The sequence below is a fragment of the Eptesicus fuscus genome, chromosome 1, assembly GCF_027574615.1.
Source record: "Eptesicus fuscus isolate TK198812 chromosome 1, DD_ASM_mEF_20220401, whole genome shotgun sequence".
NCBI classification, from domain to species: Eukaryota; Metazoa; Chordata; class Mammalia; order Chiroptera; family Vespertilionidae; genus Eptesicus; species Eptesicus fuscus.
The window spans coordinates 14540967-14558414 of NC_072473.1; the positions used below are offsets into that span (position 1 = coordinate 14540967).

Consider the following 17448-nt stretch of genomic DNA (forward strand, 5'->3'; position numbering starts at 1 on the left):
TGTTAGGAACCAATCAATCAATTTAAGAGAAAAAAAGATAAAGTAGAAAGCCAAATAAGTTAAGGCCTGTACAATTAAACTTGAAAATGACACTATAAACTCATGAGGTTGTTTATTTGCTTTATAATATATACCCAAGCTCTGTCCACTAAAAAGGCCTAGACATGATGATAAACTAGTAACAGTATACAGTTCTAGTGCCTAGATTTTGGTCTCTAAATACCAGTTCCCACTAAAAGGAACCCCAGGACTCCTTGGGGAAATGGCTGTTTCTAGGCCTGGGGCAGGAAATGTGTAAGATGAGCCCAAGATATCTCCTTGCACCAGAGAGCAGGCAGGTATCAAAAACCAATGGGGAAATGTCAAAAGGGCTTATCACAGGAGGCAGCTTAAAGGGGCTCCCACTGACCAAAGATAGTATCCTCTGAGCAGCAAGAGCACTGGCTACAATTTGTGGAAATACATTTATATGTTAAAATCCACGCATTCACAAAGATATTGTTTTTTAAAGCCAAAATAGTAGAAAAACCATGTTGTCACTAGCTAATTAACCAACTCCTTCTTTTGCAAATGTGTAAGTAAAAGACAGGAATGAAACATTCATCTTGACTTCCCTTTACAAACCAAACTGCCCTAGTTGATAAGGGACAGCTCTTCTTTACAGAACTCCAGCTAATAAATGTTGAAAGAATAACAGAACTTGAGAATCCTTTTACACTCCCACATGATTAAAGCAATGATCAACAAAGGGCATTAAGAGCCCTGGAGAAAGACTGATGGGGAGCTAGCTCTGTGCGGGGATGGCGAAGTATATATACATTGGATATACCCTGCCCTGTAGATCATTGCTGATCATAAGCGGATAAACTGAACTTGACAGTGGCAAGATCAGGTTATCACTACTTGAACCCATGCATCAATCTTAGCATCGCTAGGAGGGAGACCATCTATAGCTCCTTCTACGATGCAATACAAGACACGAGATACACAGCATCACCTATGAAGTGCTCGCACCCAATAAGCTGAACCTGAATCTAATCAAGGCTCTAGCTCTAACTTCAGTTTATAGAAAATACGAGAAATAGAGAAACAAGTCCAAGAAAAAAATACCATGAGGAAGCAATGAGACAGATCCAGAAAATTGGACATTGTCTAGAACAGGGGTGGGGAACCTTTTTTCTGCCAAGGGCCATTGGGATATTTATAACATAACATCCTTCACGGGCCATACAAAATGATCACCTTAAAAATGAGCCTGCTCTATTCGGTCAGACATTTCATTAACTCACCCCTAATGCCTTGGCAGGGCCAGACCAAATGATTTCACGGGCCTTATATGGCCCGCGCGCAGGACGTTCCCCACCCCTGGTCTAGAAGAACCCATCCGGCCTTTCAAGAGTTGATAAAACAATCAGGGGGCATGCAATGATGCTAACATTTTGCGTCAACAGCAGCTCACCTAGTGAGTGTTGATACTTGGGGTCTGAGTGGGGGGAGAAAGAGGGGGACAGTGGAGACACACAACTATTCTAGAGACCGCACAACTAAAAGCCATAATATTGTACACTTTCAATGGGTGAATTCTATATGTGAATTATATCTCACTGAAGCTATTGACCAACAAAACGGGCTTACGAGACATAAAAATCAAATACAATATGTGGACTTTGTTTGTATCTAATTTGAACAGATCATTAAAAAGATATTTGGGGAAAACTGAATATGAACTATTGGAATATACTAAGGATTGGCTAGTATTTTTGTTAGGTGTACTAATGGTAATGTAGTTATTTAAGAAAATATTCTCATTTTTAAAAATATTTTAATACATATTTTTTTTTATTTCAGAGAGGAAGGGGGGGAGAGAGAGAGAGAGAGAGAGAGAGAGAGAGAGAGAGAGACAGAAACATCAATGATGAGAGAGAATCATTGACCAGCTGCCTCCTGCACACCCCCTACTGGGGATTGAGTCCACAACCCAGGCATGTGCCCTGATCAGGAATTGAACCCTGAGCTCCTGGTTCATGGCTTGATGCTCAACCACTGAGCCACATCAGCCAGGCAAAAATATCCTCATTTTTTTAAGAGATGCCTAAACTAAAGTTTTTAGAGGTGAAATGTCATTATGTCTGGGATTTGCTTTAAAATATTATAAAGAAAATAATATACTAAAAAAAACAGATGAAGCAAATATGGCAAAAATATTAAAACTCAAGTGTAGGTGATGGGTATATAGACATTCATTATGCTCTTCTCTCTGGTGTTGTGTATCTTTAAAATTTTTCAAAATAAAGAATTAGAAAAAAAGAACAATTACCCCTTATTTTCAGAATCACGGGCCACCATTACAAATGTTGCTTCCAAAACAGGACAATATTCACTGTCTTGTAACTAAAGAACAAAGGAAAGAAAATGCAGGTGTAAAAAATGCATTTCCTGGGAAGACTACTACAATTCTAACAGATAGTGTGCATGCTTTGAGAAAGGCAGCAATTAGAAAAAGAGGAGAAACTGTGGTGCATTTATACAATGGCATACTATGCAGCTATTAAAAAAAGAAGGTTCTCTTAACCTTCGAGACAGCATGGATGGGCCTGGAGAGTACAGTGCTAAGTGAAACAAGCCAGTCAGAGAAAGACAAGTATCACAGGATCTCACTTATATGTGGAACCTAATGAACAAAATAAATTGACGAACAAAATAGATCCAGAAACATGGAAGCATGCAAGAGACTGACAAACCTCAGAGGCGATACGGGGTGGGGAGGGGGAGAAGAGATTAACCAAAGAACTTATATACATATATGCATAGCCCATGGACACAGACAACAGTGCGGTGAAGGCCTGGGGTGGGGCAAAGTCCGGAGGAGGGAAGCAAAGGGGGAGAAAATGGGGGACATCTGTAATACCCTCAACAATTAAAAAAAAAAAAGAAACAAAAGGAGAAGTACATTCATGAACCACCAGCTGCTGAGTTGCCAGGCACAGAACTAGGCTCTGTGTGGGGACAGCAGTGTGACCAGGAACCTGTGGTCTAGCAGGAGAAAGGCACCCAAAATTCCAAACAGTGCATTGCGGGAAATGCTGGGATGGACATGAGCTAAGGCTGCGGAGCTGTGCCTGACTGGGCCCCAATGAAAGGGGTCTCAGAGGGACCTTCTACATCATCATTTCACTGTCCTGCTTCAGACAGAAGTCTGGCTTTCTCCAGGCCTACCTGTCCTCAAAATGGCACACAGGGCCAGGTGGACCTCCCGCCACTCTCCTAGACATTAGCGTTTTCAGGAACCTTACTGTGCCAACCACCAGCCCGTTTAGGATCCCTTAGCTGAGCAAAGGGGCTCCCAAGAAGGAATAAGATCAGTGACAGCCCTAGCTGGTTTGGCTCAGTGGATAGAGCGTTGGCCTGTGGACTCAAGAGTCCCAGGTTCGATTCTGGTCAAGGGCATGTACCTTGGTTGCAGACACATCCCCAGTGGGGGGTGTGCAGGAGGCAGCTCACTGATGTTTCTCTCTCATCGATGTTTCTGGCTCTCTCTCCCTCTCCCTTCCTCTCTGTAAAAAATCAATAAAATGTTTAAAAAAAATCAGTGACAAATCTGTGGATTAAGCTAAATACTTACAATGCACAAAAGCCTTTGAAATTTTTTAATATATATTTTATTGATTTTTTACAGAGAGGAAGAGAGAGGGACAGAGAGCCAGAAACATCGATCAGCTGCCTCCCGCACACTCCCCCCCACCAGGGATGCGCCCGCAACCAAGGTACATGCCCTTGACCGGAATCGAACCTGGGAACCTTGAGTCCGCAGGCCAACGCTCTATCCACTGAGCCAAACCGGTTTCGGCGGCCTTTGAAGTTTTAAGGTGTTTCATTATCCCTGGGAAGTCTGTACTTCCAGGACAATCATATCATAAAATCCCATCATAACCTGAGAGTCCATTCAGTTCCTTCCTCGTCACTAGTCCTCATCACTAATGCCTGTTTGGGCCCTAGTACCTCCCACCTTGACTTTCTTCTAGCATCTGCTCAAAGCCTGTTTGCCCTGTATATACAGCCCTCCACCACAGAGCCCAATTCCTTTCCAGCTGTTCCCAAACAACTTCTTCATACCCGCACCTTTCCCCCTCCCTCCAAGCCACAGCTAACCACTTGGAGGCCCTGGAATGGGCCATGCTGTTGGATACCTCTGTTCCAAGCTTTTGCCTGATGCCTTCCTCAGGGCTACATTCATCACAACCGCCCTTCCCCGGCCCAGTCAGCAAACACTCATCCCTTCTCCCCAGACACAACTCATCATTCCCTCCTTTGTTTTCCAGCTAAATGGAAAGTCCTCTCCCGACAGTGGTGCTCACCCCTGTAGAGTCATTTGGAAATGGGTACGGTTGTCACATGACTTGGGAGACCTTACTAGCGGGATGGGGGTAAGCAAGGAGCTGAACAATTGACAATGCAGGGGAAAGTCCTGCCGAACAGAGAATTCCCCCACATATAATGCCAATAGTGTCCCTGTTGAGAAATGCTGCATAAATACTTAATATACTATACCACGATCATTTCTTTAAGTGGCTGCCTCCCCACTGCATCATGAGTTCCTTGAGGACAAAGGCCATATTCATTGACATCTGTACCCTAAGCACTTAGCACAAAGACTGGCCCACAGCAGATACCTGATCAATGACTGCCAATGTATGAATCGAGGCAGGGAATTATTGAAGACTGCCAAAATGTAAACTCCAAGGAAATGGAACTGGGTTTTGCTCACGGCTGTATACCTAACACAGAATGGCAGGCAATATATGATTGCTAAGTGAACTGTTAAATGAGTGGACGTCAGGAAGTGGGCTTGACTCTGGGGGATGAGGGCATGTATGGGTGTGGGGTGGGGGGGTAATGGTAAGATATGTACACATATAATACCTCAATAAAAAAAAAAAAAGGAAGTGGGCTTGGTGACTCACACCCACATCCTGTTGTTGAGAAGCATATGACCTAGTAGAAGAGAAAACACGTTCCTACGCAGCTCTGAGGAGCAGAGATCAGCAGGTCAGAGAAAGGGTTCTGAGGAAGGCATCATGGGAAGGAACAGGTATTATGAGCTGGAGGACCAGGGAAGGATTCGAGCATGGAGTGACCTGGAAGCACAAGTGGAATGTGGATGTGCAGAGCCAGAACACAAGGATTTCAGGAAAAGGAAAAAGCATAAGCAACGATACTCAGCCACTTGCTTCCTGTTTAAATTATGGTTTATTATAATGAACACCTACTAGCGCCAAGTATCGGGAATGCAAAAATGAACAACTCCCTACTCTTAGGATGCTCAAAGTGTCTAGCCGTGAGCTCTAAGAAGGTATTTAAATGATGTTGGAGCTAGGTTCTGGAGACCCTTGGATCCTAACTCGTCAAAGGAGTGTAGACTTTAATGAGCAGATAATGGTCAAGGTTTTTGAGAAGGAGAGTGATGTGATTTAAGATCAGCTTTGGAAGGCCTGATAAAAATGTATAAAATGAACAGAGGGTGAAAACATGCAACAGGCAGGCAGACTAAATGAAAGACAGTTCAGGTACTCACACGGAGGCAGGGGGGGCTTGAACAGAATACAGGGGCCAAGGGCAAGAGGGAGAAAGGACCCTGGTGAGTTGCGGAGGGCGATGAATTTGTAAAACTTGGCAAAAGGCTGCACAGGAAAGGGGAAAATTTAAGCTATCACAAAGGTTTGCAGCTGGGAAACCAGGAGGATGACAGAGGGGAAACACTGAAGGAAGATCAGGATTAGAAGCGAAGCTGACACTCAATTTGAATCGCACTGGACGGGAGGTAGCCGGAGCCCGTGTCGGGGGAGATATAATAGGTACTTGGAAAGTTAGGTCTGAAGGTCAAGCCCAGAACAAGGATTTGGGATCCTCTCCATAGTAACAATAATAAATTAGCATTATTGTCAACATGTGATTAGTAGTTACTGTGTGACAGGCAACGTAACAAGTTCTTCATGTGGGGGGGGCTGTTTTCCATTTCATCTGTACCACACCATATAATATGGTACTGCTACTGCTTCCATGTTGCACTTGAGAAAACAGAGGCTCAGAGAAGGTGATTTACCCACAGTCATGTGGCTAATAAGCAGCAGAGCTGGGATTTGAACCTACATACACCCAAACTGGAGGCACCTATCATCAAGCTCCTCTCTGGAATGGAAAGGACCACTCGAGTAATGAGTTATTAGGCAAAATAGCCAATGAGAAATGAAAAATTTTTTTTTAAAGTTCGTACTTGCCTAACACTGATTTTCATTGGTTCTCTCCTCCCAATAATCCTTGTATCTCTTTTTCAACTGACTTGTCCAAGATTCAAATTGTCAAGATTCCCTAGAATGCTGGTCCTATGCCAGCAATCTGCTGCACGTGACACTGAGCAGGCTAGGAATCAACCATGAAGATTTAAAAAGTGTGTGGACAGCCGAAACCGGTTTGGCTCAGTGGATAGAGCGTCAGCCTGCGGACTGAAAGGTCCCGGGTTCGATTCCGGTCAAGGGCGTGTACCTTGGTTGCGGGCACATCCCCAGTGGGGGGTGTGCAGGAGGCAGCTGATCGATGTTTCTGGCTCTCTATCTCTCTCCCTTCTTCTCTGTAAAAAAATCAATAAAATACATTTTTTTTAAAAAGTATGTGGACAAATCATACAGCATCCCCAACAACTTAATGGTATTTTGTTTTAAAAACAGTACTACTGTCAGTTACAGCTGCACTGGAGTTACAGAATCCAACCGCTTACATAGAGCATCAAATACAAACCTACTTAAGCACTAGCTGGGTGGATGAGTTAGTTGGGGCACTACCCCATACACCAAAAGGTTGCAGGTTCAATCCCCAGCCAGGGCGGGTATGGGAGGCAGCCAATCCCACATCGATGTTTCTCTCTCTCTCTCTTTCTCCCTTCCTCTCTCTCTAAAATCAATTCTAAAAATCATATCCTTGAATAAGGATTAAAAAACTACTTAACTATTTTTGACAAATAACTATTGATTTCTTTAGAGAGAGAGAGAGGAAGGGAGAGAGGCAGAGAGAAACATCGATCTGCTGCCTCCCATACATGCCCCAACCGGGGATAGAACCTGCAACCTAGATATGTGCCCTGACCAGGAATCAAACCCACAACCTTTTGGTGTGTAAGATGATGCTTTAACCAACTGAGCCACCCGACCAGGGCAAGCTTCAAGCTTTTTCCAAAAGGTGAAGTATTTCAAAATTCCATAACAGAAAAAAAAATGTTTCTAAATAACAGGTCTACTGAATACCCTGGCTAAACTAAAAAGTCATTCTTAAATAAGTTTTCATAATGAAATCTTAGACATATGCTGAATTATTTGATTTCTGTGCTATTATCCCCTTTGAGGTAGTTTTCCTTGTCAATTTTCTTCATTTCTTTATAGTAGCTATTCTATGTTTTGCTCATTAGAGGTTCCTAACTGCTGTGATAGTCTAAGTGTCTGTTCTGGGTTAAATTGTGTCCCCAAAAATATATGTTGAAGTATCTATAAACATGCATTTATTTGGAAATAGAGTTGTTGCCAATATAATCAGTTAAGATGAGGTCATACTGGAGTAGGGTGGGCCCTAATCCAATATTATATATTTTTAATATATTTTATTGATTTTTCACAGAGAGTAAGGGAGAGGGATAGAGAGCTAGAAACATCGATGAGAGAGAGACATCGACCAGCTGCCTCCTGCACACCCCCCACCGGGGGATGTGCCCGCAACCAATGTACATGCCCTTGACCGGAATCAAACTTGGGACCTTCCAGTCCGCAGACCGACGCTCTATCCATTGAGCCAAACCGGTTTTGGCCTAATCCAATATTATTGATATCCTTATAAAGAGAGGAGACACAGATGCACAAGAGGAAATGCCATGTAACGATGAGGCAGAAATTGAAGGGTTACAGCTACGAGCTAAGGAATGCCAAGGACTGGCAGCAAACTACCGGAAGCTGGGAAGGAGCAAGGAAGGATTCTCCCTTCCAGATTTTAGAGGGAGAATCCCGCTGAGACCTTGATCTTGGACTTCTATCCTCCGAAATGGTGCGAAAATATGTTTCTGTTGTTTTATGCCACCTGGTTTACAGTATTTTGTGATAGCAGCCCTAGGAAACTAACACCAAATAATGTGTCGGTCTTTGTCCAGGAGGAGGATATTAATAACCCACCATCTGTGTGACCTGAACTTCCAATAGTTTGTCTAGAAGTGGTGGGCTACATAGCTGTCTATGGACACACAGCTAAGTAAGCTTTCCTTTAACTAAGACTAGTGGGTTGTATTGAAACAAGGGGGCCATCTTTAGGCGTTACACACCTGGAACATTTGCATCTTCGCTTCCATAGATGTCTTCCCAACCCAGCTAACATGGCCACTGAACTTGATGTCCCGTTCTGGGCTTAGGCTCTTCTTACACATATCTGCAAAAAAGAAAATCAGCCGAAACCGGTTTGGCTCAGTGGATAGAGCGTCAGCCTGCGGACCGAAGGGTCCCAGGTTCTATTCCGGTCAAGGGCATGTACTTTGGTTGCGGGCACATCCCCAAGTAGGGGGTGTGCAGGAGGCAGCTGATCGATGTTTCTCTCTCATCGATGTTTCTAACTCTCTATCCCTCTCCCTTCCTCTCTGCAAAAAATCAATGGAATATATTTTAAAAAAAAAAAAACCAAGGGTAAAAAAAAGAAAATCAATCGGAGTTAAAATCATACCCAAACTTTCCTGTGCTGCAAACGGAGAATTTCGTTTAATATTTGGTAAATTCCATTTCGTTGGAAATGTTGGTAAGTTTCACTACATTTCTTGTCTTCCAAAAATAATGACTTTTTTGACACACAAAAGAAATTTGTCTTTTTTTAAAATATATTTTTATTTATTTCAGAGAGGAAGGGAGAAGGAGAGGGAGATAGAAACATCAATGATGAGAGAGAATCATTGATCGGCAGCCTCCTGCACACCCCCTACTGGGGATCGAGCCCTTGACCGGAATCAAACCCAGGAGCCTTTAGTCCTCAGGTGACTCTCTATGACCTTAGCCAAACAGTGACCTCCTGGTTCATAGGTCGACTCTCAACCACTGAACCATGCCAGCCAGGCTGTATGTCTTTTTTTTTTTTTTTAATGTAGACAATGTAAAGAATATAAAAAAATAAAACTGGAACCACACAAAATCCTTCAACCTAAAGATGATTATAATAAATATTTTGGTATATAGCATTCTAGACATTTCCACATGCATAAAAATTCCCCCATAAAATTTTAATCTCAATAATATCTTGCAATTAAATTGGTCATTACAGAATAGTCATGGGGATGTAAAGTACAGCATAGGGAATACAGTCAATAGTATTCTAATAACTGTGTATGGTGTCAGATGGGTACAATATTTATCAGGATGATCACTTACTAAGTTATATAATGTCTAATCACTGGGGTGCACACCTGAAACTATATAATATTGTATGTCAACTGTAATTGAAAAATAAAAAATGGTTTAAATTTTAGAAAATAATGTCTTGTAATTTTTAAGAATTTAAAGTATGCATAGAAAATAATATCACTTACCGATTTTGTCCACCAGGGCTGTAACTATCGATAAAGGAGACATCTTAGCTTCCTGAACTTTGGTGTGCATGTAGCAAATAAGAACTGTAGGAAAACAGAAGAGAACCAAATAAAAGCAAAGTAGAATTATTTCTCAACATTTACAATTCACTCCTGAGATCTAGAAAAAGTCTTATCTTGTTTTGAAGACCCAACCCCCCATGTCTCACTGGTGGTCTTATCCTATGACCCAAGACTTTTATACATTGAAGAAATCTGGGGACCCTCTAATGTAGCTGTCCAATCGGTTTTAGATTTGGTGAGGAAATTGAAGCCCAAAGCATAGGCCCATCAGGTGGCTTGTCAGCACTCCAGAGAGACACGGTGCCTAAGTCAGAAAAAGACCCCAGCACACAAGTCTGATGGCATCTAACATCTTCAGAAAAGGAAAGCAATCACAGGGACTCGGCTCCCTGTTTTCCTCCTGACTCTTTCTTAATCATAAAGCAATTAATTCACTCAGAGTCATCCCGCCTTCCCCATAATACCCTGTGGTTATCTGTATACTTTCCATCACTCAGCAACCATTTGTATGTGCCAAGTATGGTTCTATGCACCTTACAAATATCATTATACTTCTGTGTTTCGTGGCCTCCCTGCTTCCTCTGTGATTCATTCAAATGTTTACCACCAACAGCACTGGGTGTGTGCTCAATAAGTATTTCTGTGTGACAATGAATTTTCCATCCACGTACCTGCTAAAAGATGTACTGGGGGAAGGAGAAGCTAAAGGCAAAGAAACTCCATTTAAAAGCCTTTGTGGTCCCCCCCTCCCAAAAAAAAAAAACCATATTCATCTAAGAGCAGTGGAAATGAAGAGAACAAAAAAGATCCAAGAGCTAAAAAGAAGGGAGACTTGACTAAAGCCAGGTTTCCAGCTGGCATGAATGAAGATGGTATACCATTCACTGAAAAAGATAATACAGAACGAGGAAAGGGGGCTGTTTTCCACATGTCGAATTCGAGAAGCCTCTGGCCCATCTACATGAAGATGCCCAGGAGATAGGACAAACTGGTCTGGAACTCAGAAAAGTAGGCCAGGAAATGTACCTTCCTAAGTATTCCCCATACTGATATCAACTAAAGCCTGGGGAATAAAAGAGATGATTTTCTAGAGAATGTACAGATAACCAAAAAAAGGGCAGAAGACAAAACCCTGGGGGTAACTGATATTTAAGGGATCAACAGAGACAGAGGAGCATACACAGGAGAAGAGGAAGGGGCAACCCGGCAGGAGGAACTGGCAGCTGAGCCCAAGGACAAGTCTGACAGCAGCAGGAGCCACAAAGGAGTTGAGTAAGCCCTGAAGGGTAGATCATGCAATGAGGGTGCCAACGGAGAGCATGGCAAGAGCAGTTCAATGGCATAAGGAGAAGCCAGAACATGGAGGGTTGGGAAATAACAGGAGGTCAGGAGACGGAGTCAATAAGAGCATACGATTTTTTCTAGTTCTTTCCAGAAAGTTAGCTCTGAAGTGAGAAAGACAGTTGGAGAGTGTTATAGGGAAGTGAATTTTGCCTACTTTTCATTTAAAGATAAAAGAGACTTAAAGACGTGATAAGGCAAGTTCCTTGAGGAAATGGAAGGAATAGGATCAAGTAAACAGGTGCAGGGGATTGGCCACCAATAGGAGGTAATGAGGAAAAAACAGGGCAGTGGCAGGGAAGATTGTAAATTTATTTTTTTAAATATATTTTATTGATTTTTTACAGAGAGGAAGGGAGAGGGATAGAGAGTTAGAAACATCGATGAGAGAGAGACATCGATCAGCTGCCTCCTGCACACTCCCCACTGGGGATGTGTCCGCAACCAAGGTACATGCCCTTGACCGGAATCGAACCTGGGACCCTTCAGTCCGCAGGCCAACGCTCTATCCACTGAGCCAAACCGGTTTCGGCGGAGTTTGTAAATTTAGGGACACTTATGTAAATCAAAGTCAAACATGTGTGTGTGTAATTTTCTTAAAGGCCATTAAGAAATTGTAACCTGGTTTATTTAATCTGAAGATAAAAGTAGCTAGGTATAAGCCTAACAATGGGCTTATGTCTATATTTTTTAAGTTATTAAAGCCTTTCTTTAAACCCTTTCCCATAGTTCAATCCACAAGTCATTAGTTAGGAGTAACCAAGGTGGCCCAGAGCAGGGTGTTGAAAGCCAAGTGGGGTCAGGAGGACATGCAGAGAGGTAACAAGAGTGATGGCCCAGCATGGTGACTCTGAGCACAATGAGGACAGTGACCTGCAGAAAGGGACTTGCATAGAGTAGACCCCAGTGAGGGGAGCAGCCACGAGAAACTAGGGATGGCAGAGATGTGACATTGGCTACATCCAGGGGAACCGATCAAGTAAGTAAAATATTAAAGATAATGGAGCCAGTTGGAGAAAGCAATTACAAATATGAAAAGGAAAGACATCAGAATGAAACTGTGGTGTGGAACTGAACTATCAGTATGAACCCATGGTTTTCACAGAGAAACAGATAGATAAACACAGGTAAATGTGTGTATGTGCATACATTCCCCAGCTCATTCAATGAAAGGGCATGGGAGCAGTCATACCCCAGCAGCAATGATCACTCCCCTCCCAGCAGCCAGATCTTGGTTTCTAAATATCATTCTCCAGCTGGCCGGTGTGGTTCAGTGGTTGAGCATCAACCCAAGAACTAAGAGGTCCCCGGTTCGATTCCTGATCAGGGCACATGCCCGGATTGTGGGCTCAACCCCCACTAGGGGACATACAGGAGGCAGCCAATCAATGATTCTCTCTCATCAATGTTTCTATCTATCTCCCTTCCTCGCTCTCTAAAATAAGCATTTAAAATAAATAAACATCATTTTCCATTAAAAAGAACCAGGGCTGATTCCATGACTGGGGCAGGGAAAGTAGAAATGAACCTAGAACATCTTGCCATGTCAGAAAGACAGAAAGTGCTCAAAAAAATGATAGGGACACATCAAGAAAAACCCACAAAAGCTAGCTTGAATGGATTAGGCCAGTCCTGGGACAATTTGGGTATCCAAACAGATGATAGTACAGGTAACATATTATAACCCAATCAATAAAATAGGAATCCCTTAGTCCATATTGATTTTATTTTCTTTATCTTGTTTTTCTTCTTCTTCTTCTTTTTTTGGTTAATCCTCACCCGAGAATATTTTTCCAGTGATTTTTAGAGAGTAGAAGGTAGGGGGAGAGACACAGAGAGAGAAACATTGATGTGTGAGAGACACATCAATTGGTTGCCTCCCACATGTGCCTCAACCAGGACAGGGGATAGAGCCTGCAACCGAGATACGTGCCCTTGACCAGAATCAAACCCAGGACCTTTCAGTTTGAGGGCTACTGCTCTATCCACTGGGCCAAACTGGCTAAGGCCATATGGATTTTAAAGTAATAAGTTGAAAGTGTGATGAGGAATAGGATATTTACAAGGTCCCAAAGTACCTCCCTTCAAGGTACTTATTAGTTACAAAGGGGAAAAGAGTAACTTTCCAGTGAAGAAGTCTGGCAAAACCACCTTCAACAAGGAATCAAAGTTAACATCACGGTAATGGGGCAAATCAGAATCATGTACCACTTGATAAGACACAATAAGAATACAGCATCCCTTCTGTGACATTCCTGCCAAAGATGCACATCCTCAATCTAATCTCGGGGAAGCATCAAACAAACCTAAATGGAGAGAAATTCCACAAAAGTGGCCTATAAACTTCAAAAGTGTCAAGGTCATAAAAGTCAGAGGAAGATTAAGGAACTATTCCTGGCATGACAGCTAAATGCAACATAGGATTCAGAGCTGGATCCTTCCATGGGGGAAAGTTGAAGGGCATTGAAGAACTAGACAATCTAATGTACCAGTGTTAACTTCTTGATGTTGATGGTTGTATTGTGGTTCTGTAAGAGAAGGGCCTTGTTGGTAGGAAACAGACATGAAAATATTTGGGGGTGAGAGAAACCAATATGGCAGCATAGGTAAACACCTAAACTTGCTGCCTCGCACAACAACTTCAAAACTACAACTAAAAGACAAAACTGACATCATCCAGAACCACAGGAAGGCTGGCTGAGTGGAAATTCTACAACTAGAAGGGAAGAGAAAAGCACACTGAGACTCAGAGGAGCTGCAGAAGTAAAGTGCAGAGGTACGGAGGCGCGCGAATGCGGAGAGGGCTGGCAACTGAGTACGTGGCTGGCTTTTTCAAGCGGGAGGGAGACACAAGCTCCCGACTGCTCTGAACTCCAGTTCCGGGCAAGACTCTGGGGACTCAGACTCATACGGGGAGAAACTGAACTGTCTGGCAGTGGGCGGAACTCGAGGGCGGCTTTCTCTCAGAGGTGCTTGCAGCGAGTACCAAGGGACACTGAGACCCAGGGGCCTCTTAGGGCAGGGCTGAAGGTCAGCCATAGCTGTTTTCTCTGCCCTGAGACCCCGCCCCATCCAAGCTGTGCGCAGAGGCTTTTGCATATGAATGGCCTGGTCCTTTGAAATCTAAACTTACCTAACAAACTGCAGCTGAGTCAGAGAGACCCAGAACATCCAAAAGAAGGCCCAAGGCCACACAGCAGCTTGCATTTCTTCACAGCTGGGCCTCATCTGGGCACCTCCAAAACCCAAACAAAGAAGAGGAATCTGCAGATCTCTCCATAGCTCCTGCTGGGTGGCCTCAGGCAGAGGCTAAATTAGCACCTCCTTGGAGATGCAAGAGCCAGTGTACCCAGGGGTCAGAGTAGGACCATCCAGATTACAACTCCTCAGATCCATAAGGGACACACTCAAGGGACAGACTCAGTGAGCACCAAAGCCCCACTGACGCAAGTCTTGCCTCATAAGGGTGTCTCCAGCACAGAAGTTCTCCCATCGTAGACACAGCTGATCCTCACAGCCAATTGGCCTGGAGGTCAATTCCTCCCAGTGATACCAACAACAATCAAGGCTTAACTACAACAAGACTGTGCACACAGCCCACAAAGGGGTGCACCAAGAGTGTCCACCTCAGGTAACTGGGGAGGCTGAGTCACTGGGCCCTATAGGACACCTAGCACACAAAGCCACTCTATCAACTCAGGGAAGCAGCCAAAATGCAGAGACAAAGAAAGAGGTCACAAATGAAAGAAATGGAGGAAAGCAAACTACTGGATATAGACTTCAAAACCACAGTTATAAGGTTTTACAAGAATTTTCTAGAAAAGGCCGATAAATTTAGTGAGACCCTCGAGGATATGAAAAAGGACCAGCTAGAAATTAAGCATACACTGACTGAAATAAAAAATAATATACAGAGATCCAACAGCAGACTAGAGGATCGCAAGAATCAAGTCAAAGATTTGAAATACAAAGAAGCAAAAAACACCCAACCGGAAAAGAAAAAAGAAAAAAGAATCCAAAAATATGAAGATAGTGTAAGGAGCCTCTGGGACAACTTCAAGCGTACCAACATCCGAATTATGGGGGTGCCAGAAGAGAGAGAGCAAGATACTGAAAACCTATTTGAAGAAATAATGACAGAAAACTTCCCCCACCTGGTGAAAGAAATAGACTTACAAGTCCAGGAAGCACTCAGAACCCCAAACAAAAAGAATCCAAAGAGGACCACACCAAGACACATCATAATTAAAATGCCAAGAGTAAAAGACAAAGAGAGAATATTAAAAGCAGCAAGAGAAAAACAGTTAATTACCTACAAGGGAGCATCCATATGATTGTCAGCTGATTTCTCAACAGAAACTATGCAAGCCAGACGGGAGTGGCAAGAAATATTCAAAGTGATGAATAGCAAGAAGCTACAACCAAGATTACTCTACCCAGCAAAGCTATCATTCAGAATTGAAGGGCAGATAAAGAGCTTCACAGATAAGAAAAAGCTAAAGGAGTTCATCACTGCCAAACCAGTATTATATGAAATGCTGAAAGGTATTCTTTAAGAAGAGGAAGAAGAAAAAGTAAAGATAAAAATTATGAACAACAAATACATATCTATCAACAAGTGAATAAAAAATCTGATGAACAGAATAAACTGGTGAATATAATAGAATCAGGGGCATAAAAAGGGAGTAGACTGACAATTCTTGGGGGGAAAGGGGTGTGGGAGGTGTGGGAAGAGACTGGACAAAAATCGTACACTATGGATGAGGACAGTGGGGGGGGATAAGGGCAGAGGGTGGGGTGGGAACCAGGTGGAGGGGAGTTATGGGGGGGAAAGAAAAAAAATATTTGGGGGTGATATGCATGTCAGCAACATACTCTTCCATGATTCAGGGAAGAACAATTCTTTGTACTTGTTTGCAAATTTTCTGTAAATTTAAGACTTTTTAAAAAGCTATTAAAAAGGAGGATTAATTAGCTTCTAACTGATAAGTAGGAATCTACATTTTTGGGGAAATTATGCCAATTCAGAGGTAGTAGCTGTTTTTTTCTCCTCTTTTACAATAGCCTCTTCTGTGCAAGTTAATAAAAAATAATTCCTTTCTAGCCATAGGATTCAATGTATTAGTCTAAGTATGTATTTCGAAATACCAAAATAATACCAGTACCTCCTAAGCTGTCAAGATCCTCAAGAATCCTGCCAAATCTGTGAAATAAAGAAAACGGAATTAAGTGAAAATAATTTCTGTAGAAATAAATAGCACACTTTGGGGTGATGAAAATGTTCAAAAATTAATTGTGGTGATGGCTGCACAACTCTCTGAATATACACAAAAAACACAGAATTGCACACTTTCAATAAGTGAATAGTATGGTGTGTGAAGGATATCTCAAAGTTGCAATAAAGAAAGGAAATAAACAACACAAATAAAAATAGTGCTATGTTACCTTACGGTGTTTTGAACAGTCAAATATTTCTCTCGTAATTCAGGCTGACTGCCCAAAGGCAAGAGAACTTCAACGTAACTGTCCTTCATTCTCCTAGGGGGCAGTGCTTCCTGTGACTTCGCCAAAAAACTACGAAGTAATTTTCTTTCCTCCATTGCTTTCATATGGTCTCTGAGAAGAAAGGACAAAAGCTTCAGGAAACACAGGAGCAGTGCTGTCCCACAATCCCAGTTGTACACAGGCCAGACAGGCACCATCAAAGGAGGAAAGAGAAGGTCTGGGCCTACCTCATCTCCTCTTCCTTCCCTCCCTTCACACCTGCTACTGAGTGAAATTAAAATTTTCTGTTAAAACTTCTGAGGCTTGCCCTAACCGTTTTGGCTCAGTGGATAGAGCGTTGGCCTGCGGACTCAAGGGTCCCGGGTTCGATTCCAGTCAAAGGCATGTACCTTGGTTGCGGGCACATCCCCAGTAGGGGGTGTGCAGGAGGCAGCTGATCGATGTTTCTCTCTCATCGATGTTTCTGACTCTCTATCCCTCTCCCATCCTCTCTGTAAAAAATCAATAAAATATATTTTTAAAAAAACTTCTGAGGCTAGTAGATAAGAAAAACATACTTATAAGTGATATGGATATACCCAAATGAACCGTATATTCACCCTCATCAAAAAGTATATGCAAATAATAGAATATCTGAAATCAAAGTAAAAATAGAGAGATGGACACAATAGTATATATACATACACAGGTTAAAGAATGACATGGCCACTGAATTCCATATTCCCATTTCTCTACTTGACAGTTCTCATATTCTCTGTGCCCCAACTCTCTTCTCTTCTTTCCTCTCCCTCTCCCTCTCCCTCTCCCTCTCCCTCTCTCTCTCTCTCTCTCGTCAATTTCAGGAAAAAGACAGCGGAGGAATAATGAAGTATATCCAAAAGAGGAAAAGAGGTATGGAAAGCAGAGCAAAAGGTAAAGCGGAAGAGAATATGAGAAGGAAA

General features: G+C 42.7%; 1 protein-coding gene and 1 non-coding gene across 4 annotated transcripts in view; one reads left to right on the forward strand and one right to left on the reverse strand.

The window, feature by feature from the left end:
* Positions 1-17448, reverse strand: part of ACOT9 (acyl-CoA thioesterase 9) — a 33946-nt gene that overhangs the window by 5605 nt on the left and 10893 nt on the right. For all 3 annotated transcript variants that reach the window (XM_008161311.3, XM_054720755.1, XM_028138653.2), the window contains 5 exons: positions 16448-16618; positions 16168-16205; positions 9599-9682; positions 8354-8457; positions 2318-2391 (listed from right to left, as the gene is read on the reverse strand). In XM_008161311.3, coding sequence (XP_008159533.1) covers positions 2318-2391; positions 8354-8457; positions 9599-9682; positions 16168-16205; positions 16448-16618 — 471 coding nt within the window. The remainder of the gene's footprint in view (positions 1-2317; positions 2392-8353; positions 8458-9598; positions 9683-16167; positions 16206-16447; positions 16619-17448) is intronic.
* On the forward strand, positions 1421-1491 carry LOC114229576 (small nucleolar RNA SNORD56). The gene has a single exon (XR_003615589.1). It is a non-coding gene; the product is annotated as a small nucleolar RNA SNORD56 (small nucleolar RNA).